At 43.3% G+C, this 27816-nt stretch overlaps 5 protein-coding genes across 10 annotated transcripts; 2 read left to right on the top strand and 3 right to left on the bottom strand.

The window, feature by feature from the left end:
- Positions 1–39: 39 nt before the first annotated feature.
- Positions 40–9047, bottom strand: slc35a3b (solute carrier family 35 member A3b). Of its 6 annotated transcripts, XM_068341600.1 has the most exons (9): positions 8896–9021; positions 6395–6559; positions 4353–4584; positions 4041–4195; positions 2588–2710; positions 2337–2508; positions 1618–1736; positions 1352–1485; positions 40–820 (listed from the first exon to the last, which is right to left on the bottom strand). In XM_068341600.1, exons 3-9 carry the CDS (start codon positions 4552–4554, stop codon positions 727–729), a joined length of 999 nt encoding a protein of 332 aa, XP_068197701.1. In that variant the 5' UTR covers positions 4555–4584; positions 6395–6559; positions 8896–9021; the 3' UTR covers positions 40–726. The 6 variants fall into 6 exon arrangements, with proteins under 6 accessions (XP_068197701.1, XP_068197697.1, XP_068197700.1 ...); XM_068341596.1 differs by lacking the exon at positions 6395–6559 and having other exon boundaries at positions 8896–9047; XM_068341599.1 differs by lacking the exon at positions 6395–6559 and having other exon boundaries at positions 8877–9029.
- Positions 9048–10413: 1366 nt separating this feature from the next.
- On the top strand, positions 10414–12103 carry imp3 (IMP U3 small nucleolar ribonucleoprotein 3). The gene is made up of 7 exons (XM_068340781.1): positions 10414–10645; positions 10904–11011; positions 11225–11299; positions 11368–11447; positions 11569–11620; positions 11703–11775; positions 11901–12103. The coding sequence occupies exons 1-7, from the start codon at positions 10509–10511 to the stop codon at positions 11925–11927; spliced, it is 552 nt and encodes a 183-aa protein (XP_068196882.1). The 5' UTR covers positions 10414–10508; the 3' UTR covers positions 11928–12103.
- Positions 12104–12247: 144 nt separating this feature from the next.
- Positions 12248–14509, bottom strand: sec22ba (SEC22 homolog B, vesicle trafficking protein a). Its single transcript, XM_068340780.1, has 5 exons — positions 14289–14509; positions 13471–13580; positions 13231–13391; positions 13013–13159; positions 12248–12937 (listed from the first exon to the last, which is right to left on the bottom strand). The coding sequence occupies exons 1-5, from the start codon at positions 14361–14363 to the stop codon at positions 12783–12785; spliced, it is 648 nt and encodes a 215-aa protein (XP_068196881.1). The 5' UTR covers positions 14364–14509; the 3' UTR covers positions 12248–12782.
- A 4-nt stretch (positions 14510–14513) lies between these two features.
- Positions 14514–18614, top strand: zgc:55943 (uncharacterized protein LOC406337 homolog). Its single transcript, XM_068340783.1, has 6 exons — positions 14514–14851; positions 16091–16210; positions 16853–16932; positions 17230–17303; positions 17382–17445; positions 17837–18614. The coding sequence occupies exons 2-6, from the start codon at positions 16123–16125 to the stop codon at positions 17873–17875; spliced, it is 345 nt and encodes a 114-aa protein (XP_068196884.1). The 5' UTR covers positions 14514–14851; positions 16091–16122; the 3' UTR covers positions 17876–18614.
- Positions 18615–18638: 24 nt separating this feature from the next.
- Positions 18639–19896, bottom strand: tsen15 (TSEN15 tRNA splicing endonuclease subunit). Its single transcript, XM_068340782.1, has 4 exons — positions 19738–19896; positions 19589–19670; positions 19194–19329; positions 18639–19118 (listed from the first exon to the last, which is right to left on the bottom strand). The coding sequence occupies exons 1-4, from the start codon at positions 19777–19779 to the stop codon at positions 18947–18949; spliced, it is 432 nt and encodes a 143-aa protein (XP_068196883.1). The 5' UTR covers positions 19780–19896; the 3' UTR covers positions 18639–18946.
- Positions 19897–27816: the final 7920 nt, after the last annotated feature.

Here is a 27816-nt window from a genome sequence, read left to right as displayed (position 1 = left end):
AAGCTGGTTGTTGCAGCGCTGGAAACGCTTTCTTTTATTCTTTTATTCTTCCATAGACATGCACACCCCCCCATCTGAATAACAGCAGAACAACTGCTTCGAACATATAAATACTCAGCAAGGTCAACAGAGTCCTTCGTCTTGTATTACCTCATATAAAAATGAACATTCAGCAACTTTGAAGGGGGGGTAACCCCGCCCCATTGCAGCAGATTCCCTTTTATTCCACCACTAGATGGTATGATGGAATATGCTGTTTTTATTTCCGCAGAACCCAAAACGTTAACACAAAACTAAACTATTGAATACAAAAAATACCTTTGTTGTTTTTCCACTCCTTATGGCTTTAAACTAAACTTACAGTTCAAGCTGTCACTCTATAATTTATTCTTACAGCGAGTTGGATTTGTCTGTTTGTATGGTTGTATGGTTATCCCCACTGTCCTCCTAGTGTTTCTTCATTATAAATTCACATATTCATATTATTCCTTCCCTTCTTTAGTAAAAAGCAGCATCTTTCCAGCGGAGATGGGAAGGGGTGCGTTCAATCCCAGCGGTGTCCGGCTGTGTTTGTGATGCAGTAACAGGTTTGATCGCCTCCACGTCACCCGCATGAATGATTCATGACATTTTCCTGAATGTCACAGCTCATAGAGGAATGCTCACTCTGCCGGTTCCCAGTCGTCACAACTCCTGTCAAGTTGCAAGGTTGCCAGATCTCTCTGTTTATATTTTGATGATGCTGCTGGCAACGGGTTGGCGCTCATAGCTGTAAAGAAATGTGGCTCCGATAACCACCGCCGAGCCCACGAAGAATATACTAAGAGAAGAAGCAGAAAATAAAGAAAGGCAATGAAGATCCAAAGGTCAGCTGATATCATTTGATGTCCTTGAGACTGTCCAGAAAAATTGTTCATATGTGCAATATTTATTTATGTTTCTTAATTTATATTTAATTAACTATTAACATTATCATTAATATTTCAATAATATTAATAATTTTTATTAATAGTTTTATATTACTACTAAAATTAATATTATTCAAATATTGTTAATATTTTAATAATATAATAATATATATTTTTAAATAATATAAATGTTATATAATAAGAAACTATATTATTATACAATTTTATATTATACAATAATATCAAAATATTACTAATTTTATATTATCATAAAAATATTATTGATTTACATAAATTATTATTTATTATTTATGCAACATTCTATAGGTTTGCATGCAGCGTAATCAGCACAGTGGAATGAGTCCTAGCTCTTTCTCCTGAGTTATTATTCACAAGTCAACACTGAGCCCTGAAGGAATGTGCATGAGCATGACTGTGTATACCTAGTGGGGTTGAAGTCCTCCAGAAGGACGTATGAAATGAATGCAGATATGATGATGGACACAGAGGTGGCAAATCCCTTGAGAATGTTGTCAGCATATTTAATGACTACGGCTACGATCAACCCGCCCACAGCCTGCAGACAGAGAACACAAGGACGGCTGGTGAGGTGTGAGCACCAAACACGTGCATTTCATCTGGATGGAGAAAACAAACACGACACACATGATGATGATGATGGGATGAGAACCAAAGAGGAGGGACGAACCTGCAGGACGACCACTGTGTAGGTGATGCTGGTGTAACCCTGGAACATTCCCAGCTGCCTCACCTTCTCTCCGTCATACGCCATCATTCCTCCCACGCCAAAGGCGAAGCCGAAAATACCTGAAAGAGGTGGAGGAGACGACTCCATTCAGCAGCAGTTCGCTCTGCCGTCTGCCGGCCAATAGGGGCCAGTGTGTTTCAGCTCACCGCTAAAGCCTCTTTACACAAAGCTCAATGGAGTGTAACACACAGACAAAGACACACACACACTGACACTGAGTTGCATTAGTGTGACTGACAAGTTCATCCACCCTGTCCCACACCCTGAAACCCTGTAAACACACACACGCCTGTAGTACGCCCGTCATCACTGGGGGGGTAGTCTTCATCAGCCCCAGCACCGGAGCAACATGTGGTATTAATAGATGGACTCTGCATTGATGCCCCCCCTTCATATCCTTCCACCCCCTCTGAGTAAACCACACAGTACTCATGTCAAGATGTTAAAATCCTCTGGAACACATTATAACATGTTCTAAATACGTTATAAACATAAAACTGGAACTCAGGCCTTTACATCATTTTGATTTTATAATGCATCACTTTCCCTTCAAATGGTTTGCAATTTGCTCTAATTATGAACCAGAAAACAAGAAAAAACATGGATAATACATAATTTAAAAAGTGCTAAGTCTGCTTTATTGTAGCTCTGATCCGTACCCAGCTGGACGTTACGAAGCCACACGCTCTGCTTGGTCTCCTTGAGGATCTTCTCAAAGTAAACCCCTGCGAAGCCGCTGGAGACACACGCCATCAGCACCGCCATCAGGCCCACCAGCTGGGACTGGTGACCCGGCTTAGGGTTGGGGTCGTCCTCATCGTCTGTGGGCCACTGTGAGAAGGTTAAAACACACGCAAACGTGAGGAACATATTGATTCTGTATTCATGCAGGAGTTCAGCCTGAGCGAACCTGAACCAAGGTGACGCCGGACATGAGGAGCAGCAGCGAGAACCACTGGTTGAGGTTCAGCTTCTTCCCCAGCATGGAGACGGAGAACAGCGCCGTGGTGAGGATCTTCAGCTGGTAGGTGACCTGTGTGGAACCAGCAGAACGTGAACGTGAATCAGAACATCCATCACATTCAATCTGACCTGAATGCAAGTTCAGGAACGAGGTTCAGGTTTCATTTGCCCTTAATATATGAAATGTCATCCTGACATTTATCGTAGGTCCTCCATGATAAAGTCTCCTCCTCTACTGCCTAATGAGTTCCAGTTCTCATGAAGCCTCTTTGGGAGCTTTTGTAAATCAGTGTTATCTCAGTAATGTAATCTCTCAACATTGCAGCGTTGACGTGCTGCACATGCCAAGCCTGTGACATGAAGACCAATCAGAACTGTTTGACCATGAGGCTGGGACAGGTTGGTCCAATGCTGAGGCAGAAGTCAGGATGTGTGGGGTCAGAGGGTGTTAACAGAGGTGGTACGGGGCTACCCCCCAGATAACGCCGGCTAGCTTCACGCTAACAGACTCTGAGCAGATCAGGAGTTATAACGAGCTGAGAAATAGTTCTGTTCACGACTCATGAGCTCATGAGTGTTTAAAAGTATTAAAGGTGGAAATATTCCAGATTTAAGGTGGCTTTAAATTCATGCCAGACATTTGGATCATGTGATAAAAACACTGTTTTAATGTGTTTCCTGTGATAAAACAACAGATCATTTACATTTATGTGAGAAAATTCTTTTCCTCTTCATCCTCCCACACTTCAGGGGCGTTGGCTGATGTAGCACGTATGCTAACCTATATGCTAACATGAAAGAACAGCACCTGAGTCAACATCCTTTATGGCACCTTTTAAAACTTATTAATCACTTCCATTAATGCGCCTTTGTGTTACTGAGTTAGCTTTTGATATGCTAACAATCTGGCTATTCTCTAAGGTTCCACTGTTTATGCTGATTTAAAGTAAGATGCTGACTTCCTACTTTACTGACTGTAAGTTATCAGGAGCCACTCCTTTGGTGACCTCAGTTCTCCCTTTTCTATCTCTTCATTTAGATCCACGTCTCCAGAGGTCATAACTTTGGTATGAAGCCAATCTGCTCTCAAGTGATTAAACCAATACCAGATAATGGTGAGCTGAGTATCACAGTTGTGTATAAGTTACCATAGCAACGGGTGGTTAGCGTTAGCACTTGAAAACACCATTTATCTGAACGGTGCTGTCATTTTATTTTGTGACAAACATAATGGAATCTGACCTCGGCTACACTTTGGGTTCATTTAGGTTTAGGTCAGAGTTCTCTTTTTAAAGAATGTCACTTGAGGAACAAATTAAGTTCCTGGTTGCATAAGCAAACATAAATACACACCCACACAACCACATGGCGCTGAACTTGACGTGTCAGGTTCACACTACCTGGTAGGTGGCCGCGTCCAGGTTGGATAAGGCCACGTAGAGCAGGTTGTTCTGCAGCGTGTAGATGCCTGCAGGAATAGCTAGCTTCAGCGTCTCCGCAGGTTTGCTGACGATCTCCTCCCTCAGCAGCTGCCTCACCGCCTGCACGCTGAAATCTGTCCGTAACAGAGGAGGTGTTGTCACCGATTCAACCGCCGGACCACCCGCGGGGCGAGACAGGAGAGGGCAGGGCGGGCGTGCTATTAAGAACACTGGCCACCATTTACATAGGGGTGCTACGTCCAGCCCCGACACGTCACCATAGCGACTCACTGTTCTCCATGATGACCAGGAAGGTGCAGGCGAGGATCTTGAGCACCTCAGCCGACACCACGGCAGACGAGGCGAGGTAGTGTTGGTCCGTCTTTAGCGTGCGGGAGTAACGCATGGTGAGCACCAGGGAGGTGGTCTGCAGCACCAGCACCCCCAGAGACGTGTACTTCAGCCGGTAGAGGTGCGACGTGACCAGCACCATGGTGCTGCAGCTGGGAGCCGATGATGGAGTCTTTGGGACAGACAAGAAGAGAACAGAAGAATCAGGAATGAACACGCAGACATTTTTAACACGTTAGTCAAAGATGGAGGATTGTTCTTGAGCAAGAAAACTACTTCTGCTTCAGGAAACCTGTAAATATAGTGAAACTGGGTTTAGAAGCACTACAAAGACAGTTATCCTGGGAATAGGGTGAGGGTCACAGACGGTTAGGAATCTGGGACGTGTTTGGGGGTGTTTGGAGATGAGTGGGTAATGATCAGGAATGCTGGATGGATGGTAGTTAAAGGGTTGTTAAACTAAAGTCCAGCCTCCAGACGTGGATCCACACAGCGAACAATATCAGACTTCCACACAGCTCCTACCTCTGTGTACTTACCGTTTAAGCCAGACTTTCACTTACCAAAAACAAAGCATCGCTTCAGGAAGAAGGAACTGATGAATCACCAACAGCACACACTCACCTGGCATTCATTACAACACGCACAACACTTCGTGTTTCAACAGAATACAATAGAATATAATGGCCTGGGAATAAAACAGGTTGGTGAAAAGCTTAGAGATTTAGAAATATGACAGCAGTAAAACCAGTTGTTCCACACATAAGGTTTAGAGTTCTCAAGGGTGACAGAATAAATCTGACATGAAGATCAGATGAAAAGAGGAAAAAATGAAATTCTGACACATGTATTCGCTGCTCTCCTATGTTGTGTTGAATATTTGGACCATTTTTGGGTCCTTTTTAAGTGGAAATCTGTCTTTGGTTGACAAAAGAGTTGACAACCAGCAGTTTAATCTGAATATTATATGAAACTAACTAGTCCTATAGATGAATCAAGCATCCCAATGTGATCTAGAACAAACCACAAACTTAAAGGTATTGGATTTTTGCCCGTTGTATTTCTGTGAACTTCTGCTGCATTCAGTCTGCAGCTGCAGTTGGTTTTCAGAATATGATTAAATGCATTTAGCTCAACATATGGACCCAATAAAACGCAGTTGTTAAAGATTAAACCAGCAGACTATTCTACAAAGTACAGCTGGAAAATGAGGTCTGGTTCGAGTTCTTCTCCCGACTAACTCATCAAACTGTTTCAGTTAATCAACTATCTTTAGGTCAATGAACCAAAATATTACAACATTTGACAAACAGCAGCATGAAGAGCAGAGATCTTCACACTGTAGTATTTGTACTTTACCCTAAACACAGGGACTGAGCATTAATTCACTGGTAGCACAAACAGACAAACGCCGTGTGGATTAATTATGAACTATTACCACTCCCAGAGCTCCGGTGTCCTGAGGGCTCGACGACAAACATCCTTCACTCGGGTTTCTTGTGCTTCCTGGCTGAGACATCTCCTCTGAGAACCCTCGCTGACTGCCCTCAACCTCACTTCATTGTCATTAAAATGACAGAAATGTTGGAAACCCTTGTGTGCAGAGGGCAAAGTGTCCAAACGGGCAACTAAAACCAAACATCTGCAGCGGCGTCAGTCCAGGATTTCTTACGGCCCCTTGAAACGACATCTTCTGTTTGCACTGGGCGACTTCCTTCTAAAGCCCTTAAACCATCTCCAAGCCCCGTATCTTTATTTACTGATCACAATAAACTATGTTTGTCAGACTTTAACTTTATTACAATGGTTATCATGTCATAGTTTTATCAGTTAAAGTGCACTGACGTGCACAGTGGTAAAAACACAGCATGGGAAGGAATGAGTCCATCTATCATCACTTATAAAGACGATCTGACAGGCCAAGTCCACAGTTCCCTGACATAAAGTGATCACATGAGTCGTGTGGAGCGTGTTCCACCCACCCTTGATGGAGGAAGCTGACGGCGATGAAGGCCAGAGACGTGTTGAGGTATCAGAGGGGGTGTGTGTTCACACACTGACCTCTTTATGGAGCGGCTGTGCCGAGCAGCGCCGCACAATCCCCCCCTATGTTCCCCTGCAGGGCTGAAAATACCCTCAACAGCCTCCTGCACGGAAAACGTGAAACGCAGGAGGAACTTTAAGAAAAAGAACTGGATCCTGTAAAATACTAGATGTTGAATCAAAGTTAAAAATGAATTGATTTGGCCTGTATTTAACGCAATGCGAACGGTTTTGTGAATGTGGACCAAATTAACTTTTTCAAGTTACATTAAATATGTATTAAATAATACATTGAATTTGTATGCAGATTAAACTTTTTCAATTTTTAAAATTTAAGTCATTTTTGAAGGGAAACTAAAATAAATGGTTTTTTTTCATCTTCAAGAACTAGTCTTCATGGCGTTAAAGGAAAGTGATTTAAATACAATAATTTTCAGGGGAAGGTAAATGGTGAAGGTGTTGGTTTGATCATCAGATGATCAATACTTTACAGGACCTCTGCTTCGTCTCATTAACGTCTCGTTCACTCAGTCACTCATTCGTTCTGCAGGTTCTGGTGGACTGTGATTGGACGAACTGCTGGTATGGTTGACAACCACTGACGTCGTCAATATCACAATCATCACCATTATTATTATTAATATCTGTGATGTAACTGCAATTTAGAATAAATGCTACAATTATTTTTTTCTATGTTTTTATGCTATAACTCACACTAGACCTTGTGCTACAACTCATGTTATAACTCACGTTATTAACTATATTCTAACTCCTGCTATATGCTATAGTTAACATGTACTGACAGTAGCCGTGAACTGGGTTCTGGGCGTTGCCCTGATTCTTCATAGACCTGCATCATGACTGTGTTGTCAAAATACACCACTGATTAAAACACACACACACACGACTGATTAACACACACACACACGACTGATTAACACACACACACACGACTGATTAAAACACACACACACACACACACGCACACGCACACACACACACACACACACACACACGACTGTTTAAAACACACACACACACACACACGACTGATTAAAACACACACACACACACACACACACACACACACGACTGATTAAAACACACACACTTTTAAACCAACAAACACTCTGTGACTAAACAAAACTTAAAAAACAAATGTTAAAGAAGCTAAAGTCAATGTATCACCACAGATGACTCCTCACTGTCACACTGTCTGTGTGTGTGTGTGTGTGTGTGTGTGTGTGTGTGTGTGTATACAGTATATATATATATATAATAATGATAATAATGGACTGATTTTACTACTAAAGTTTGAACTCAGAGTTTAAACAAGAGAAACGTGTGAAAATGTTCATGCCTGTCTGAAAAAAATGTATAATGTGTGTAGTGAGATGTTAGACAGCCTTAAAACATTTTTGATTGTCATAAATAACTCTGACTACTTCAATGAATTCCACCAGAATCTCATTCTGGAGGAATTCATTCAATATGATTCAGTAGCACAATGAGCAGCTGTCAAACCACCAGGTAAAGATCTCATAGGGAGTGGAAAGATCAGCAGAAAATGTGCAGAGGAGAAAGACACACACACACACACACACACACACACACACACACACACACACACACACACACACACACACACACACACACACACACACACACACACACACACACACACACACACACACACACACACACACACACACACACACACACACACTGCACCACCAGAACCTCCCAGCCAATCAATCGGTCCGGATCCTGATTCAGGTGTCATTTCAGCTCCATTAAACTGGTTTCTTAGTGCGTCAGCAACATTTCAAACAAGCTAATCTGTAAAATAATCCTGTGGCTGAAACCTGTGAAAGGCAGCTGGAGGAGTGTGCGTGGAGCATCCACCCATAACCTACCGTTCACTGCTTTTACCAGCGCAGAAAGAGCGTCAGATAACGCGGAGCGGCTCCCGGTGGGACGGCGCGTCCATCACCCCGCGCTCCTCCGGGACGCGGCTGTCAGATCCACGGGACTCAAACCCGACATCCTGTCGGGTTTTAGCGTTTGTCGTGTTTTAGCGTTTGGGCGATGACGTTTTAGAAGTGTACAAAGAATGAGGAATAACGAGTCACTCAGAAAAGACGGCGTGACGCGTGGGAAGAGAACTGTTTGGGATTCCAGAAAGGAATCAGTTGTTCAGTTTAAAGCAGCCGACTTTGATCAATTTTAAAATCCAGATATTTAACAGGACGTGGATCAATCAGCGCCTGACTGAACAAACTGATTCTCTTCGTTAATTGATCCCTTTAATTGATGGTGATCAGGTATTTTGAGCAAACTGTCAGTTTTTGGTTTTTAGTGGGCTAAAAGATTTCTCTGTCTGGGGTCGTTCATCAAACGCTTCAGCGCACAGTGTCTTACCTGTGGGACTGGATCTCACCTGAAGACACGTAGATGATAGCCTCCGGGTTAACGTTCCACGCTCCAATCTGTGCGCCTATCATAGCACTCCCCACCGTCAAACACCAAACTACCGCTACTGACAGAAACTCTCGCCAAAACGCACTGCGTGGGGGTTGAGGGGAATGCTCTTAACTACGTACGTACCCACGGAAGGGTTTCAGAGGCTTCCCTCTCCGTGGAAGATGAATAGAACTACAGTCGTCCAATCGCTGCTGACGCCTGCTGGAGAAAATCCACTTCCCCAGTTTGACGAGCTTTTTCTTCATTCCTTTGGGGAGTCTTCTGCAAGTTTTTAGGACGCAGTGAAGATAATGATAATGATGATGATAATAATAATAATAATAATAATAATAATAATAATAATAATAATAATAATAATAATAATAATAATAATAATTTATAATAATATTAATAATAATAATAATAATAATAATAATAATTTATAATAATAATAATAATAATAATAATAATGTGACTACAATAATGGTGATGGATAGGCTGACAGACGAGGTTAGACAGGAATTTCCATGGACTATGATGTTTGCAGATGACATTGTGATCTGCAGTGAGAGCAGGGAACAGGTGGAGGAGAAGCTAGAGAGGTGGAGGTTTGTCCTGGAAAGGAGAGGAATGAAGGTTAGCCGCAGTAAGACAGAGTACATGTGTGTGAATGAGAGGGACCCAAGTGGAAGAGTGAGGTTACAGGGAGAATAGATCAAGAAGGTGGAGGATTTGAAGTACTTAGGGTCAACAGTCCAGAGCAATGGAGAGTGTGGAAAAGAGGTGAAGAAGCGTGTCCAGGCAGGATGGAACGGGTGGAGGAAAGTGTCAGGTGTGATGTGTGATAGAAGAGTTTCAGCTAAAATGAAAGGAAAGGTGTACAAAACTGTGGTGAGACCAGCGATGTTGTTTGGTCTAGAGACAGTGTCACTGAGGAAAAGACAGGAGACAGAGCTGGAGGTAGCAGAGATGAAGATGCTGAGGTTCTCTCTGGGAGTGACCAGGAAGGATAGGATCAGGAATGAGTACATCAGAGGGACAGCACATGTTAGAGGTTCTGGAGATAAAGTCAGAGAGGCCAGACTGAGATGGTTTGGACATGTCCAGAGGAGAGATAGTGAATATATTGGTAGAAGGATGCTGAGTTTTGAACTGCCAGGCAGGAGGCCTAGAGGAAGACCAAAGAGGAGGTTTATGGATGTAGTGAAAGAGGACATGAAGGTAGTTGGTGTGAGAGAAGAGGATGAGAAGACAGGGTTAGATGGAGGACACTGATTGGCTGTGGAGACCCTGAAAGGAAAAGCTGAAAGGAGAAGAAGAAGAAGAAGATTGTTATTATTACTATTTTTATTGTTAGTACTACTATTACAATCATTATGACTACTATTACTATTATGATTGCAGTATTATCATTAGTTACTGTTATTGTTGTTATTATTTGGCCGAAGCGATAGATGGCGCTGTAGCGGAAATAGACCTGACGACCGAACCTCATTTACCACAGAGGAGCATGGCCCACACGTGCTTCCTGTTTCCGGTTTACCCAGCTAGCTGCCTGCCTTGAGCTAGCGAGCGGGGAACGGCGTGAAGATGGTTCGTAAACTGAAGTTCCACGAGCAGAAGCTGCTGAAGAAGGTCGACTTCATCAACTGGGAGGTGGACAACAACCTGCACGAGGTGCGGGTCCTGCGGCGGTACCGCATCGAGCGGAGGGAGGACTACACCAAGTAAGGAACAGCCAGGCGGCGCTGCGCTGCTGTACCGGAAAAAAGTAATGCCTTAAAATGCGGTACCGTTGAAATCAGGCAAACGGTATCCAGATCGAATGTTATAAGAACGATGAAGTGTTTTTAAATTATTTTTAGTATTTTAAATCTAAACGGGCACCGCTCTTTGTTGAGTCAACACCGGAAGACGGTACAGGTACAGCCACAGGTGAGCGTTCACATTCGCTGCTGATCGGGATTGTTCCTCGTGGGTTTCAGGTACAACAAGCTGAGTCGGAACATCAGAGATCTGGCTCAGAAGATCCGAGACCTGGACGAGAAGGACGGCTTCAGGGCTCAGAGCTCTCACCGGCTGCTGGAGAAGCTGTGAGCTCACCTGCACGCACCGGGAGCACATTAGGCTGACATCTACATCCTATATGTCAGAAACTTACCAACAATACACCTCCCATGACTATAAATGTCACAGACAATATTAGAGTAGTAATACAATAATTAGTGTTCAGGGATTATTAGTTTGGGCTCAGTTGTCTTGTTTAAACTCTGTCCTTCGCTGTGATTGGTTTGTTTCTCCATCAGGTACGGCATTGGCCTCATCCCCACCAAACAGAATCTGTCGCTCACAGAGAAAGTCACCGCCTCATCGTTTTGCAGGTAAACTTGTCGTCTTCTAGTTGAATCCGGTGTGCCTTCTGAGCTTCACGTGTGACCCCCTCCCCCAGGCGGAGGCTGCCCAGCGTCATGCTGAACCTGCGTATGGCTCAGAACCTGAAGACGGCCATCACCTTCATCGAACAGGGACGTATCCTTCACGTCTGCAGGCTTTAGGTTGTAGCGTCTTCTTTTTTCCAGGGGCCTCTATAGTTACTAATCCGCCTCAATCTGTGGGTGTGAATCGTGTTGTGTCCTTGACTCAATCCCAGATGTGCGTGTCGGCACAGACGTTGTCACAGACCCGGCGTTCCTGGTCACAAGGTGACGACCTGCTGTTACTTTTGTCACCTGCTCATTTCTTTAGCATCCCTCTGATCAAACATTCTCCCGTGGACTTTTTCAGAAACATGGAAGACTTTGTCACGTGGGTAGACTCGTCCAAGATCAAGCAGCACGTCGTGAATTATAACGACGAGGTGAGTTTTATGTCTTATATGTGATCTCATCTTCACTGAAGTGAAAGCAGATGAACATCTGATGGAATCAGGTAATAAATCCTACAGATGTCTGACTGCAGCTTTAAATGTCGGTTCTTTTGCAGAGGGACGACTTTGATCTGGTGGAGTAACTGTTGTCAGACATTCATTCATCATCCAGGATGAATGAACGTCTGACTCATAAATCAGCTCGTGGAACGGACGAGAGGAGATCCAGAGACGTCGCCCTGAAAGCACTCAGAATACACACCCATTTGTGAAACTTGTACAGCTGGAAAGTTCCTCTGCCTGACAGCATTTGAGACTGACGGAACGCTCCTGCTGTGTGGCCTCAGGTCGTCTCACCGTGAGGTAAATTTTGTAAATATGCGCCCTGGAGAGACATCACTCAGATCTGCCTCATTCTGGATTAATGGAATTAATGGAATGGAACCAGCTCTTCATGCTTGGGGACTTTTAAAAAAAAAACGTTTTTTATTGGCAAGTTAGTTTTCATGTTTCACCAAGAAAAGGAAAATGTTTTTCAAGATATGAGGTCATGAGGGAAGCAAGTGAGGTCATGTGACCTCCAACTGTCACTGGTGGAAGCAGTGGTAGCTCAACGCACATGATCGTGGGAATGCTGGATTCTAAGTGTGAACACAGACTTTTCATCAATTCAGATTTAAACTAGAAACTTAGAATTTAATATTTGCAGTAAGACTTTGAAACGGTGTAAACAATAAATGTGTAACAACAAAAGAAACCCCGACACCAGTGCGTGAACGTTATCGACTCCTTCGCTCCACATTCAGTAGATGAGCTCACCGTGAACCAACATCACGTCCCGTCACAGATTCATGGCTCAGTTTAGACTGAATACCAACAAAAGCTGAGAAGTGTTTCAGCGTCGCCGAGGTGTTCGTGACCCCGTCACCAAGCCCTGGTGGTACAGGATTAGGCTGAAATAGCTGCTCCTAATGTCAGAGTCCATGTGCGAGGGTCCGTTAGAGCCACCAGAAACGCACGTAGATGATGATGGTGATGAAGAACACGGCCACTGCGGCCACCTTGGCATACGTGGAGCGGGTGTTGAGGTATTTGGCGTCGCTGCGATACTTCTTGGACAGGGACGACAGGTTGCTGGCTTTGGTGTCTAGAGCTGAAGGAAACACACGTCATGGGGGCGACCTGCGGGTGTTTTCTCTGTCACGTGTTTTTAACTCGCTGCTCTTACCAGAAAGAGATTCTCCTCTCTGCAGGACTTCCTCAATGTTTGCCACCATGATTCTCTGGACATCTTGCAGCTCTGTGTTAATACTACCCAAGTTCCTCCTGGCCCTGATGTCAACGTACGTCTTCTTGGTTTTCTGGATGTATGTGTCTGAAACATCGTGAGAGAGAGGCTTCAGCAGCAGCGTGTTTGTTGAACACACCAGCTCACAGACAACTCACCAAACTCGATGAAGGAGTACGGCCGTACCACCACAGGCATTCTCCCTCCATACCGGTCGTAGAATTCACTGTGGAGATCTTCGAGGTATGCAAAAGCGATCTTTTTGGGAAAGGTAGCCTCACACAGGAACAGGTAGCAAACTCCCTGAGCTATGAGGTAACTGAAAACAAGAAACACCGCTTTGTATTATAGATTAGAAGAAATTATCAGTGGGAAAACACTGCAGATGGACGACTCACTGGAAGTTCATGTCCCCAGCCTCCAGTGTGCAGCGGTCCGGGCTTTGAGCCGTCAGTTTGCGGAACAGCTGCTTGGCTTGGTTCTGGTACTGCTGGAGGTCTCTGCCTGACTGTCAAGGAGAACCTGCATGTTAGTGTGGAAACACGACGTGGGAAGACTGAGAATAACACAGCACACCTACCCTTAATGACATAAATATAAAAGATTAAATCAGCTCCAGTAATTAAAACCATTTTTTTAAAAATTAATAACATACAAAAAACAATTCCCCACCTCTTTGGTCAAACAAAACATCAAAATTTTAAGTGAACTTAGATTACTGACAATGAACCACGAATGACGTCATAACCTCCAACGCGCATTGGTGGGGACGGAATCTATCCAAAAACCGTGACTTTAATATAACTACAGTTTACATTTACATATTTTGATGGGCAAATAAAATGTCTTAATTTAAAAAAAAACATTAGTTTCATAAAGAATTACGTTGATTTGTTTCGTTGTTTGGATTCTCTTCGTTTTGGCACATTTGCGCCGACATCACCCGCAAATCCCCCCCGCAGGGGCCCCTTCCAGCCGCACATCCAGGGGCAAACATTGACGTCGGGCTACCTCATTTGGCACGAGACCGAATCAGAGGAGTGACGTCACCCAGGTGATGGAACGACAAAGCTGTTCCTTACATGCTAACGTTTACCACGCTCCTCTTCATCCTGCTCGTCGGTGCGGTGTGTTGACCGGACCACTGCGGACACGCCCCTGGTAAACGATCACAACTGTCCCCTCGCTACGCGGCTAAGCTAACTTTCGTTCATACCTGTTCGTCTTCCTGTATCGACGCCGCGAGCGGCAGTCCGTCCGTCACGCGAGCGATCATCGTGAGTGACGTCATGTTCAAAGGGTCAAAAATCGGCGGCGTCAGCCGTCGGTTTTGTCGAACGCCGGAGAAACTTTGTGTGTTTTGCTGTCAACTTTAACGCCCGGGCGGCGAGATCGACGGAAGTTCATGGTGCGTCGACGAAAAGGGTCCGGGCGGAAACGGATGAAATTCAACCCCCCCCCCCCCGTCACATTTCCATCACGCAGAGAGCCCACAAAGACTCCAGTGGATTTTGTTGTTTCTGGCTGCAAATACCGCAGAACCACTGAGAGAAACCTGCTGCGGAAATCCGACGAGTGAGCGGCGCGTTTCTTTTACCACCACCAGGCGCTACCGAAGAGCTTTCCGGAGCAGCGGGGCCCTGGTCTGCAGACTGCTGGCAGATGGACGGACCGCATCTCTGATGCCTCCATGGAGCAGACGCGGTCATTCTGGGTCGCGCTCCTCAAATCAACAGGAAACCTTTCGAAGGACCCGATCACCATGGACAATTTAGCGAGGTAGGTCAGCTTTTACTCAGCGTTAATTTTAAAATCTATCCTTTTTCTTTTCTTTCTTTTTTTTTTTTTGGTTCCGCATAATCAATGCCGTCTCGTCGTTTCCAGCTGGTCGCTGAATGGCTGCTGATTTCTCATCTTTTGTTATCACCGAGACGCTCATCAGTATTCTGTGTGTCTGCTGTAATGATATTAGGCAGCATTAGATGAACGCGTTGACACACACACACACACACACACACACACACACACACACACACACACACACACACACACACACACACACACACACACACACACACACACACACACCTGGGCTGCCGTTGAATCAGCTGCTGTCTGTATGAACGCGCATTGCGGGCTCATTGCCGGGTCTGATGCGCACCGGTGTGATCGGTGGGTTACCGATCAAGCGGACCGGCTGCTGTCCGTCGGTGGGCCTCGGTGCATCATCCGTTGAGCCGGGGGGACGGGGGCTCCGATCGATGGGTAGACTCCCATATCTCCACCAAGGACGTGTGCTGTTCTATCAGCAGCATCACAATAAAACCACCGGATGATTCCCCTGAAAACTGTAGGGGAAGAACTCTAAAAGTCGCTTTCTTTACAAATTTCTGTGAAACTTTGTGAAGGAATTCAGACCCAGTTGCATTTTGTGTGTGTGTAAGTTCAAGGATAATTCTACCTGCTTTTGTCCTTTATCTTACACTTAAACTACTTACCGTGTTACCCTGAAGGTGGGTGAAAAGGTGGGAGTTGCCTCATGTATCTAAATCATTACATTTTAAAGGCGATGAGAAAGTGGAGGACACACCTGTACCTGTGAGACATCCAGAGAGTGTGATTGGATGAAATCTGGTGTTTTGTGGCGTGTGTGTGTGTGTGTGTGTATGTGTGTGTGTGTGTGTGTGTGTGTGTGTGTGTGTGTGTGTGTGTGTGTGTGTGTGTGTGTAAACGGAGCCGTTATGTCACCATATGGCTACTATAACAGCAGAGATGGAGCACTTATGGACAGCCACAAAATTAATCTAGTGAATACCAAAGAATACCCCCCCCCCACACACACACACATAAACACAGACTGGGCGGGGGGGCACAGTGGCATCCTTAACAGCTTGAAAGGCATCATTGTTGGACATAGCTGGCCCCACCATGCACAGTGTGTGTGTGAGTGTGTTGTGACTCATTCAGTGTGTGCCTTGTGCCCCCCCCACCCCCCATACCTGCCCCCCTGCCCCCCAGGAGTGAGGAGGAGACCAGCTGAGGAGGAGGAGATGGGCTGCACCTCTGCCAAGCAGGTATCTGCCGTGACCAATGGTGAGGAGGGCCAGAGTAAAGCCTACAGCAACGGGGACCTGTCGGGTCAGTACCTTCATGCCCCCCTCCCTTCCCCCCGTGTTTCCGTGTCCAGAAACACGTTTAAATCCGTGAGTGTGTGTCAGAACACACACAAGATTTAAAAAGCTGCTCAAGTTTTGTGATCTGACCTGAAATATCCAATCACTGGACCCAAAATAGTGGATTTATAACTGATTTTTCCACCAATTTGGCTCAACCTAAGCTGTTGAAGCACCATGTGACACATGTTAACACTGTTGTTTTATATGAAATGCACAAAACAGCACATTTATGTGTGTGCGCACCAAACGTGTTAAAATCACCACACAGATGAGGATCCACCACCAGCTGCTGCTCTTCTATGTATTTAGATTTAGAGTGTCCTGAAAGCCTGGGAGTGGGGCAGAGGGGTGGGGGAGGCGGGTGTCGGGGGGGTTGCGTGTGTGAGAGAGAAGATGGAGCGGTGGAGGAACCGGGTGGAATCAGGCTGACAGCTCGTTCATTCGCTGCTCGCCAGCCGCGGTGATGAGAGGATTTATTCTGGAGCGTGAGAATTCCGGCGCATAATTAACAAACTGTGAGAACCATTAACCCAAAGGATTGTGGGCCGCCGCCGCGCATTAATGTGAGGAGATGTGCTTCTGTGTGTCTGCCTCTCCCCCACAGACGAGTACAAGATGAAGGGAGTGGAGAAAGTCAAGTACGTCAGCGGGGAGGAGGGCGGCGAGGACGGCCAGGACAGCACAGTGGGTCCCTCTGTCCCTCTGTCCCTCTCCGTGTTTGTTTGTTTGTCTCTTTGTTTGTTTGTTTGTGAAACAGTGCATTCAGACACACACTAGTGCATGCACCAGTCTAATAAATGAGGAACTAATTTTAGCTCAATATTTCTATCACTAGAACACACTTGTGAGTTTAAGCAGCTGTTGGTTAAAGTGCAGCGTTTAGAAAACTCTCGGAGGACCTTCCTGTTTGTTCCTCTGCTGATTGGTCGTTTAGGACACTACTTGATCACATGGTTGATTGTGTGTTTGGATGTCCTGCAGGAGAAAAGTGCTCTTCTTGGTAAAGGTCAACACACGGACGACACGCAGTCAAACGGAGAAGAGGGAAAAATCCTGTAGGTTGCCATGACGATCGTCGCCTGTATGCAGCGTGTTCTGCTCCAGGCTAACCTGCTGTGTGTTTCCTCCTGCAGGAGCATCCACTCCTCAGAGAGTCAGCAGGAGTTCTTCAGGATGCTGGATGAGAAAATTGAGAAAGTAAGAAACGCCTGTTATTACAGCTTGATTTGATGTTTCAAACAAAAAGCTCCTGCTAAGTGACATTATGGGGTTTGACCCTGTCGCTGCATCAAATCTGTGACAAGTGACGACCGACACGGCAGATGAGCTGATAATAAGGTCATTCTGTTACGTCCAGTCTGTTCTATCATTGTGGTGATTTTAAGTTGTGTTGTTGGGAGTATGCAGACAGTGTAAAACAGTAGAAAACTTTTATGTAAAATTTAATAAAATATCTTGGTTGAAGGTCTGACTTTCAATTTAATTGATTTTTCTTTTCGTACTGTAACCATAAAATGATAGAAAATTTGATTATATTATTATTATTAATAATAATAATAAAATTAATAATTGTGTGTTCTGTCCACAGGGCCGGGATTATTACTCGGAGGAAGACGATTTGACATAACACCGGAAACGAACAGCCGCCACTTCCGTGTTCCACATGGACCGTACCAAGTGTTCACCTGTCCGAGGGGGGAGGCTTCTGTATAGGAGCCGGAGAAAAAGAGATTAGTGACTTTTTAAAAGCACATTTCTCTTTCCTTCGTAAAAGAAGACCTTTGTCTAAAACCAGGAAAGGAATTACTGAGGTGGAGTAATAGGTTGTTAGGATTCTACAACGGGAGAGAACTCGGGATTCCCCCTTCATGAAGTCGCTTTAGGAGCGCGCTAGGGCGGCCTCAGCCTGCTTCTCTGCGCCGGTCTGGAGTGAGTTTCCACGGGGCTCACATAGACACGTTTACCGACACACAGCTAACTGCTAATGGACATTTCCAGCTGCAGAAACAAGCAGCGATCTTCTCTAAAGTATTTCCTCCTTGAGCGCCTCCCTGTGAAGTCCAGGGATCGGACCCTTCCAGCATTCCACACACGCAGTCCGAACCTGTGGTCTCGTCCGTTTCAGCTGTGATGTATTTATTCTGAATGAGGCTCAGGGTTGAAGTGTTGTGATCTCTGTAACCATGACGACGCCGTTTCACCGTCACAAAAGAACCCGGTGCCGGGTTGTTGATGTCTGCTGCTTCGGTCCCGCTTCACGCTGACCCACTCACCAGTGTGAGGTCATCCTGTTCAGTGTTCCTGTTCGTTTTTTGTTTTGTTTTTTAGAATAAAGTGTTTTCAGCAACTCATCCACACACCTGTCAGTGTTCTTACTGTAAAAACAGCCATCAGAATAAGAGTCTTTATTCAGAATCCAAAAGGACAGCTGTGGAATATCTGAGATCAAATCACATTCAGATACAAACACGTCCTTTATTCTTAGTTATTGCATTATTAATTTCAAGTGACATTCAAATGAAACTCCTTGATCGACCTGCTCTCAGAAAACAGACTCGAGTGATGAGTCAGAATGTCTGGAAACCTCCTTCTCTGATGGGATGTCAGAGGTGTCCTCCCACCTTGACCTCTGACCTCCTCGGGAGCATCTCCACCTGAACGATCCTCTGGGGTTCACCAGCAGCTCCAGGGCCTCCTCTCAGCGCTGCAGCCGTCTCTTACGATGCTGCCGGCGGTCCACGTCCTGGAAGGGCCCCGTGGGGGGGTCGGGGGTCACCAAGCCGTCGGTCATCCTCTGGTAAACCAGGGTGGAGTCAGAAGCCACGGCACACAGTAGCGCTGGGAAGCCTCTGTCCAGAACCTGGCGAATGCTGGACAGAGCAGACAGCTGCAGGTGAGGGGCGTGTGGGACGGAGAGGAAATGGTTTGCGGCCGTCGCCTCTTACCGCTTATGACTCAGAGATCGATGAACAGGCAGCGGGAGGATCGTCTGCGTGGGGGCACCCTCCTTCTCCTTCCCCTCCAGCAAAACCAGCTGCAGCTCCGAACTCTTGACACAAGACACTTGGGTCCATTTACGCACTGCAGAGGACAGGAGATGCAAGTGTGAGGAGACATTACCGAATACCGATGGAGATAATTATTAAAAAATATAACTTATCATTGCAAAAGTTATTAGAAAAACAACAACATCCAAACTATTGCCTGATAGACTCCTGTCTCCTCACTGCACTTTTTCAAACGGTTTGGCTTCTGCTAAGCTTTTATTATTATTATTATATTACTTCTTTATTATTATTATTTTATATTGAATTAAAGATTAATTTATTAATCGACGCACCCTCTGACAGATCCATGTACACCAGGAGGGCTGCGTGGATCTGCTCACTGTCCTCCACCTCCAGAGTCTTCATCAGCTGGTACTGGAGAGACGAACGGTTAGCATTAGCCGTTAGCACCGGACCGGAACCGGACGGGTCGGACACTCACCGCGGGATGCCGAAGCATCCAGTTCTGTCCTCCTGACGACATTTAATCAGAGACACGTGTAGAGACTCAAAAACACTGCTGGAGAAGCGTTGGCTGACGTCACGACTGGTAGCTGTCGTCACGTTTCCTCATTTACGAGAGGGTTTGCTAGTGTGCTACGATATCACCTGTCCGGGTGGAAATTGTTGGTTATATTAGTGTTCCGCCTCAGGTAAGATCAACGTTTATGAGAATAGAATAGAATAGAATAGAATAGAATAGAATAGAATAGAATAGAATAGAATAGAATAGAATAGAATAGATCTCTATTGTCATTTACAGCGGTACAGAACAATACAGTTTTCTAGCGTCTGCTAATAAAATACAATAAAATACATTAAGAAAAATAAATATGATAATAACAACTTAGCTGAAATTTAACATTAAGCACATTCATAGTTGAGCACGTATTGTATGACATTAAATGAATGATAAATTAAATTAATAAAAACAAAACAAAATATGATATGATTTAATAGCTGTGTGCACACAAACAATAGCTCTTCTGTGCATTTTGTCTCGCTTTTCGCGTGTGCGTGTGTGTGCGTGTGTTGCTGAATACTGCAGCCATAGGCATATGAACCCGGGGGGGTGGAGGGTACGTGTCCCCTACAATATTGGGGGAGAAAAATATTAGATTTTGAAATTTCATTCATTACTCAGCTATTCTCTCACCACGACAGACCTATACAGACCAGACTCTCTTCGGATCACAAATCACTTCCCTATAATGTATGTCTGACCACCCTGCTCAGCTGGTTGGATCAGGAATGGCTCAGGAGTCGAGATTGATGGACCAGCTGCGTATTTTCTCCAATTAACAACAATCAGTCACACAAGAATAAACTGAGCGTTGGTCGGGACACAGGCTCCAACACCACAGCATGCCAGCTTCTCTCTGTAGGTTACTCACAGTGATCGTATAGAGGGTTTGTGTTTACTTAAAATAACATTATACTTCCACAATAATCACATTCAACATTCACATTCAGTCACATGTATTTGTAAATCACAGCCAGCTCAACGTGACTCCATACCGCGGTGCTCTGCTGCCACCCTGTGGCGGTAGTAAAACATAGCAGTCACCCTCTAACACAAACGATGAGCTAAAAACAAATCCAATCACAATGACTAACCATCTAAACATATGCAAACACGCATTAGTTCCTTCGATTAAAATTATTTTGATACTCACAACTGGAAGCTATTGACAGTCTAACTACATTTAACCTTATTTAAATGTTTTGTAGTTACCCACTACGTCCACAGGAGGTCATCGCGATTACATATCAATCAAAAACGTAGAATAAAATTGACACGTCTTTCGAAATGACTTTGTTGTGTAGTTTTCCATGGAATAATTTAATAGATGTAAAGCTAGGAAATTCAACGTTACTATTACCTATTGCCTTACACTGTTGGTGATTTAGCACTCAAATAATATAAAAATACTTTTAATTTAATTGCATACAATTTCCTCCGGGATTAATAAAGTATCTATCTATCTATCTATCTATCTATCTATCTATCTATCTATCTATCTATCTATCTATCTATCTATCTATCTATCTATCTATCTATCTATCTATCTATCTATCTATCTATCTATCTATCTATCTATCTATCTATCTATCTATCTATCTATCTATCTATCTATCTATCTAAAGGTATGTATTACTGCTGTTATAGTTATGAGGAGAGTAGGAAATGTATTCACTGAGCAGGAAGTGATTTGAGTAAATTTATCCGAGGTCAGGGCTTGAATGTGTTATTATGCGTGTAGTTTCTGTCCTTTAGAGGGTTTTGTGTCTTTCTCTTTGAGTTTTTGTGTTGTTTTTGGTCGTTTAGTTCAACTCAGGACTCACATCCTTTGATTGATGCTTTAACCTATCCAGCAATGAAGAATGTTGCTCGTTGAAATGATAATTCCCCATTTACAACGATCAAACAGCGTCATCAATGGAGTTTAAAACGCCTTACTGTTTGAAATGTATACAATCATTAAACTGCCTGAAATGCTAACCAGTAGTAGCCCCCCTCTGCTTTCTTGTTAGAGTGTCTTAAAGGTAAGGTAGATAGTACTTCGTCTGGGTTTGGAGACGCACTCCCATGTCACAGTAAGAATGGGAAAAGCTAAAATATGTAATACGGCTATTAACCACAGGAGGGCAGTGTAGGCACAACGTAGGTACAGTTGGATTTAATCACCGAAAAAGTTACATTTCCGGTTAGCTCTCAAAATAAAAGCATCAAAATAAGGAAATATAAATACGCGAAATATTCCAATGATGCGTTTTTAACCTTTTTTATTACATCGGTTTTGAAGAAATACTACAACCGAACATATAGACGATTTTTCACATAGAAAGAGTCAGCTGGTGAAAAAGTCTGGTAGCGCTAAAGCTACTGCTAACTCTGTCGGGGAGATGAGTGTAGTATCTTCTACACACCTCGAAGTAAGAGGAGATATAGTAATGCAAACAACTAATTTAGAAGTTTGTACTGCGTACAAAATTGTATTCGTTTTTAGGGGGAGAGGGGGGGGCAAGTACGCAATCGTTCGGTTCTTAAAATTAATTTGAAAGTCACAGCCGGAAGCTATTAACAATATAACAAAGTCTAACTTTGTCTCAATGTTTTTGTAGGAACCCACTATTACCACCAGGGGGCGACACGATCACAGATCACTCAAGAATGTATAATACATTAATTGTCACGTCTTCCGAAACTTTGTTGTGTAGTTTTTCACCGAACACTTTAACAGTGAAGGAAAATATAATCAAATATATTCTCAGGTTTTGTTTTTACTTTGTATTTCATCCAATAATGATATAGCTAAATACGTTGTGTAATGGGCGTCCACCGTTTAGCGGCGGACGCCGGCTGTGTAATTTGTTTGGCTCTTTGTTGTAGGTGGAGACACTGGAGACTGGTACGGGAGACTGGTATGTGAGACTGATACTGGTGACTGACACTGGAGAACCAAATAAGGAAAAACAACCAGCCAGAGAAAGACACGATGCATATGTGTTAATGTATAGCGGCTCATCCTTAAGGTGGAGCCTGGAGACGGGCATAATAAATATCTGAGGTTCTCTGGAATGTGTTGTTCCTGCCCCTTGTCACGGTTCAGACAACACCAGATTTTGTGTTAGGGACAGAGAACCCAGATCTGCTTAGAAATGTTGTATTAGGATAAAAATACACATTTGATCAACGAAACGGTTTGTTTCTTGTTCTTCCTTCCGGTTTTGAACACGCACAACTGCTCTGGGTGGACTTCGGGATAAAAGTCTGTTTACCTAACAACAGATAAAAAGCTAGGAAATTCAACGTTACCCTTATGTTTGCCTTGCACTGTTGGTGATTTTGTACTCAAATCATAGAAAAATACTGCTTTTAATTTAATTGCGTAAAGGTATGTATTACTGCTGTTATAGTTATGAGGAGAGTAGGAAATGTATTCACTGAGCAGGAAGTGATTTGAGTAAATTTATCCGAGGTCAGGGCTTGAATGTGTTATTATGCCTGTAGTTTCTGTCCTTTAGAGGGTTTTGTGTCTTTCTCTTTGAGTTTTTGTGTTGTTTTTGGTCGTTTAGTTCACCTCAGGAGTCAAATCCTTTGATTGATGCTTTAACCTATCCAGCAATGAAGAATGTTGCTCGTTGAAATGATAATTCCCCATTTACAACGATCAAACAGCGTCATCAATGGAGTTTAAAATGCCTTACTGTTTGAAATGTATACAATCATTAAACTGCCTGAAATGCTAACCAGTAGTAGCCCCCCTCTGCTTTCTTGTTAGAGTGTCTTAAAGGTAAGGTAGATAGTACTTCGTCTGGGTTTGGAGACGCACTCCCATGTCACAGTAAGAATGGGAAAAGCTAAAATATGTAATACGGCTATTAACCACAGGAGGGCAGTGTAGGCACAACGTAGGTACAGTTGGATTTAATCACCGAAGAAGTTACATTTCCGGTTAGCTCTCAAAATAAAAGCATCAAAATAAGGAAATATAAATACGCGAAATATTCCAATGATGCGTTTTTAACCTTTTTTATTACATCGGTTTTGAAGAAATACTACAACCGAACATATAGACGATTTTTCACATAGAAAGAGTCAGCTGGTGAAAAAGTCTGGTAGCGCTAAAGCTACTGCTAACTCTGTCGGGGAGATGAGTGTAGTATCTTCTACACACCTCGAAGTAAGAGGAGATATAGTAATGCAAACAACTAATTTAGAAGTTTGTACTGCGTACAAAATTGTATTCGTTTTTAGGGGGAGAGGGGGGGCAAGTACGCAATCGTTCGGTTCTTAAAATTAATTTGAAAGTCACAGCCGGAAGCTATTAACAATATAACAAAGTCTAACTTTGTCTCAATGTTTTTGTAGGAACCCACTATTACCACCAGGGGGCGACACGATCACAGATCACTCAAGAATGTATAATACATTAATTGTCACGTCTTCCGAAACTTTGTTGTGTAGTTTTTCACCGAACACTTTAACAGTGAAGGAAAATATAATCAAATATATTCTCAGGTTTTGTTTTTACTTTGTATTTCATCCAATAATGATATAGCTAAATACGTTGTGTAATGGGCGTCCACCGTTTAGCGGCGGACGCCGGCTGTGTAATTTGTTTGGCTCTTTGTTGTAGGTGGAGACACTGGAGACCGGTACGGGAGACTGGTATGTGACACTGATACTGGTGACTGACACTGGAGAACCAAATAAGGAAAAACAACCAGCCAGAGAAAGACACGAAGCATATGTGTTAATGTATAGCGGCTCATCCTTAAGGTGGAGCCTAGAGACGGGCATAATAAATATCTGAGGTTCTCTGGAATGTGTTGTTCCTGCCCCTTGTCACGGTTCAGACAACACCAGATTTTGTGTTAGGGACAGAGAACCCAGATCTGCTTAGAAATGTTGTATTAGGATAAAAATACACATTTGATGAACGAAACGGTTTGTTTCTTGTTCTTCCTTCCGGTTTTGAACACACACAACTGCTGTGGGTGGACTTCGGGATAAAAGTCCGTTTACCTAACAACAGATAAAAAGCTAGGAAATTCAACGTTACCATTATGTTCGCCTTGCACTGTTGGTGATTTTGTACTCAAATCATAGAAAAATACTGCTTTTAATTTAATTGCATAAAGGTATGTATTACTGCTGTTATAGTTATGAGAAGAGTAGGAAATGTATTCACTGAGCAGGAAGTGATTTGAGTAAATTTATCCGAGGTCAGGGCTTGAATATGAATTCAGCATACATGTGTTATTATGCGTGTAGTTTCTGTCCTTTAGAGGGTTTTGTATCTTTCTCTTTGAGTTTTTGTGTTGTTTTTGGTCGTTTAGTTCAACTCAGGACTCACATCCTTTGATTGATGCTTTAACCTATCCAGCAATGAAGAATGTTGCTCGTTGAAATGATAATTCCCCATTTACAACGATCAAACAGCGTCATCAATGGAGTTTAAAATGCCTTACTGTTTGAAATGTATACAATCATTAAACTGCCTGAAATGCTAACCAGTAGTAGCCCCCCTCTGCTTTCTTGTTAGAGTGTCTTAAAGGTAAGGTAGATAGTACTTCGTCTGGGTTTGGAGACGCACTCCCATGTCACAGTAAGAATGGGAAAAGCTAAAATATGTAATACGGCTATTAACCACAGGAGGGCAGTGTAGGCACAACGTAGGTACAGTTGGATTTAATCACCGAAGAAGTTACATTTCCGGTTAGCTCTCAAAATAAAAGCATCAAAATAAGGAAATATAAATACGCGAAATATTCCAATGATGTGTTTTTAACCTTTTTTATTACATCGGTTTTGAAGAAATACTACAACCGAACATATAGACGATTTTTCACATAGAAAGAGTCAGCTGGTGAAAAAGTCTGGTAGCGCTAAAGCTACTGCTAACTCTGTCGGGGAGATGAGTGTAGTATCTTCTACACACCTCGAAGTAAGAGGAGATATAGTAATGCAAACAACTAATTTAGAAGTTTGTACTGCGTACAAAATTGTATTCGTTTTTAGGGGGAGAGGGGGGGCAAGTACGCAATCGTTCGGTTCTTAAAATTAATTTGAAAGTCACAGCCGGAAGCTATTAACAATATAACAAAGTCTAACTTTGTCTCAATGTTTTTGTAGGAACCCACTATTACCACCAGGGGGCGACACGATCACAGATCACTCAAGAATGTATAATACATTAATTGTCACGTCTTCCGAAACTTTGTTGTGTAGTTTTTCACCGAACACTTTAACAGTGAAGGAAAATATAATCAAATATATTCTCAGGTTTTGTTTTTACTTTGTATTTCATCCAATAATGATATAGCTAAATACGTTGTGTAATGGGCGTCCACCGTTTAGCGGCGGACGCCGGCTGTGTAATTTGTTTGGCTCTTTGTTGTAGGTGGAGACACTGGAGACTGGTACGGGAGACTGGTATGTGAGACTGATACTGGTGACTGACACTGGAGAACCAAATAAGGAAAAACAACCAGCCAGAGAAAGACACGATGCATATGTGTTAATGTATAGCGGCTCATCCTTAAGGTGGAGCCTGGAGACGGGCATAATAAATATCTGAGGTTCTCTGGAATGTGTTGTTCCTGCCCCTTGTCACGGTTCAGACAACACCAGATTTTGTGTTAGGGACAGAGAACCCAGATCTGCTTAGAAATGTTGTATTAGGATAAAAATACACATTTGATGAACGAAACGGTTTGTTTCTTGTTCTTCCTTCCGGTTTTGAACACACACAACTGCTGTGGGTGGACTTCGGGATAAAAGTCCGTTTACCTAACAACAGATAAAAAGCTAGGAAATTCAACGTTACCATTATGTTCGCCTTGCACTGTTGGTGATTTTGTACTCAAATCATAGAAAAATACTGCTTTTAATTTAATTGCATAAAGGTATGTATTACTGCTGTTATAGTTATGAGAAGAGTAGGAAATGTATTCACTGAGCAGGAAGTGATTTGAGTAAATTTATCCGAGGTCAGGGCTTGAATATGAATTCAGCATACATGTGTTATTATGCGTGTAGTTTCTGTCCTTTAGAGGGTTTTGTATCTTTCTCTTTGAGTTTTTGTGTTGTTTTTGGTCGTTTAGTTCAACTCAGGACTCACATCCTTTGATTGATGCTTTAACCTATCCAGCAATGAAGAATGTTGCTCGTTGAAATGATAATTCCCCATTTACAACGATCAAACAGCGTCATCAATGGAGTTTAAAATGCCTTACTGTTTGAAATGTATACAATCATTAAACTGCCTGAAATGCTAACCAGTAGTAGCCCCCCTCTGCTTTCTTGTTAGAGTGTCTTAAAGGTAAGGTAGATAGTACTTCGTCTGGGTTTGGAGACGCACTCCCATGTCACAGTAAGAATGGGAAAAGCTAAAATATGTAATACGGCTATTAACCACAGGAGGGCAGTGTAGGCACAACGTAGGTACAGTTGGATTTAATCACCGAAGAAGTTACATTTCCGGTTAGCTCTCAAAATAAAAGCATCAAAATAAGGAAATATAAATACGCGAAATATTCCAATGATGCGTTTTTAACCTTTTTTATTACATCGGTTTTGAAGAAATACTACAACCGAACATATAGACGATTTTTCACATAGAAAGAGTCAGCTGGTGAAAAAGTCTGGTAGCGCTAAAGCTACTGCTAACTCTGTCGGGGAGATGAGTGTAGTATCTTCTACACACCTCGAAGTAAGAGGAGATATAGTAATGCAAACAACTAATTTAGAAGTTTGTACTGCGTACAAAATTGTATTCGTTTTTAGGGGGAGAGGGGGGGCAAGTACGCAATCGTTCGGTTCTTAAAATTAATTTGAAAGTCACAGCCGGAAGCTATTAACAATATAACAAAGTCTAACTTTGTCTCAATGTTTTTGTAGGAACCCACTATTACCACCAGGGGGCGACACGATCACAGATCACTCAAGAATGTATAATACATTAATTGTCACGTCTTCCGAAACTTTGTTGTGTAGTTTTTCACCGAACAC

The sequence above is a fragment of the Antennarius striatus genome, chromosome 18 (assembly GCF_040054535.1).
Source record: "Antennarius striatus isolate MH-2024 chromosome 18, ASM4005453v1, whole genome shotgun sequence".
NCBI lineage: Eukaryota > Metazoa > Chordata > Actinopteri > Lophiiformes > Antennariidae > Antennarius > Antennarius striatus.
The sequence above is the reverse complement of the archived record's forward strand: the minus strand, read 5'-3'. Positions and strand labels throughout refer to the sequence as shown.

Excerpts from the sequence above, each read along its gene's own strand:
- slc35a3b (XM_068341596.1), bottom strand. The coding sequence starts at position 4,554 with ATGGTGCTGGTCACGTCGCACCTCTACCGGCTGAAGTACACGTCTCTG. Across the intron at positions 4,196-4,352 it reads CCTGGTCATCATGGAGAACA|ATTTCAGCGTGCAGGCGGTG; the intron begins GTGAGTCGCTAT and ends TGTTACGGACAG. Across the intron at positions 2,509-2,587 it reads CCGGCGTCACCTTGGTTCAG|TGGCCCACAGACGATGAGGA; the intron begins GTTCGCTCAGGC and ends ACCTTCTCACAG.
- imp3 (XM_068340781.1), top strand. The coding sequence starts at position 10,509 with ATGGTTCGTAAACTGAAGTTCCACGAGCAGAAGCTGCTGAAGAAGGTC. Across the intron at positions 10,646-10,903 it reads CGGAGGGAGGACTACACCAA|GTACAACAAGCTGAGTCGGA; the intron begins GTAAGGAACAGC and ends CGTGGGTTTCAG. Across the intron at positions 11,448-11,568 it reads CACCTTCATCGAACAGGGAC|ATGTGCGTGTCGGCACAGAC; the intron begins GTATCCTTCACG and ends ACTCAATCCCAG.
- sec22ba (XM_068340780.1), bottom strand. The coding sequence starts at position 14,363 with ATGACGTCACTCACGATGATCGCTCGCGTGACGGACGGACTGCCGCTC. Across the intron at positions 13,160-13,230 it reads GTACTCCTTCATCGAGTTTG|ACACATACATCCAGAAAACC; the intron begins GTGAGTTGTCTG and ends ACGATGTTTCAG. Across the intron at positions 12,938-13,012 it reads GAGAGGAGAATCTCTTTCTG|CTCTAGACACCAAAGCCAGC; the intron begins GTAAGAGCAGCG and ends TGTTTCCTTCAG.
- zgc:55943 (XM_068340783.1), top strand. The coding sequence starts at position 16,123 with ATGGGCTGCACCTCTGCCAAGCAGGTATCTGCCGTGACCAATGGTGAG. Across the intron at positions 16,211-16,852 it reads CAGCAACGGGGACCTGTCGG|ACGAGTACAAGATGAAGGGA; the intron begins GTCAGTACCTTC and ends TCTCCCCCACAG. Across the intron at positions 16,933-17,229 it reads AGGACGGCCAGGACAGCACA|GAGAAAAGTGCTCTTCTTGG; the intron begins GTGGGTCCCTCT and ends GATGTCCTGCAG.
- tsen15 (XM_068340782.1), bottom strand. The coding sequence starts at position 19,779 with ATGTCGTCAGGAGGACAGAACTGGATGCTTCGGCATCCCGCG. Across the intron at positions 19,330-19,588 it reads GTACATGGATCTGTCAGAGG|TGCGTAAATGGACCCAAGTG; the intron begins GTGCGTCGATTA and ends TGTCCTCTGCAG. Across the intron at positions 19,119-19,193 it reads CGATCTCTGAGTCATAAGCG|CATTCGCCAGGTTCTGGACA; the intron begins GTAAGAGGCGAC and ends TGCTCTGTCCAG.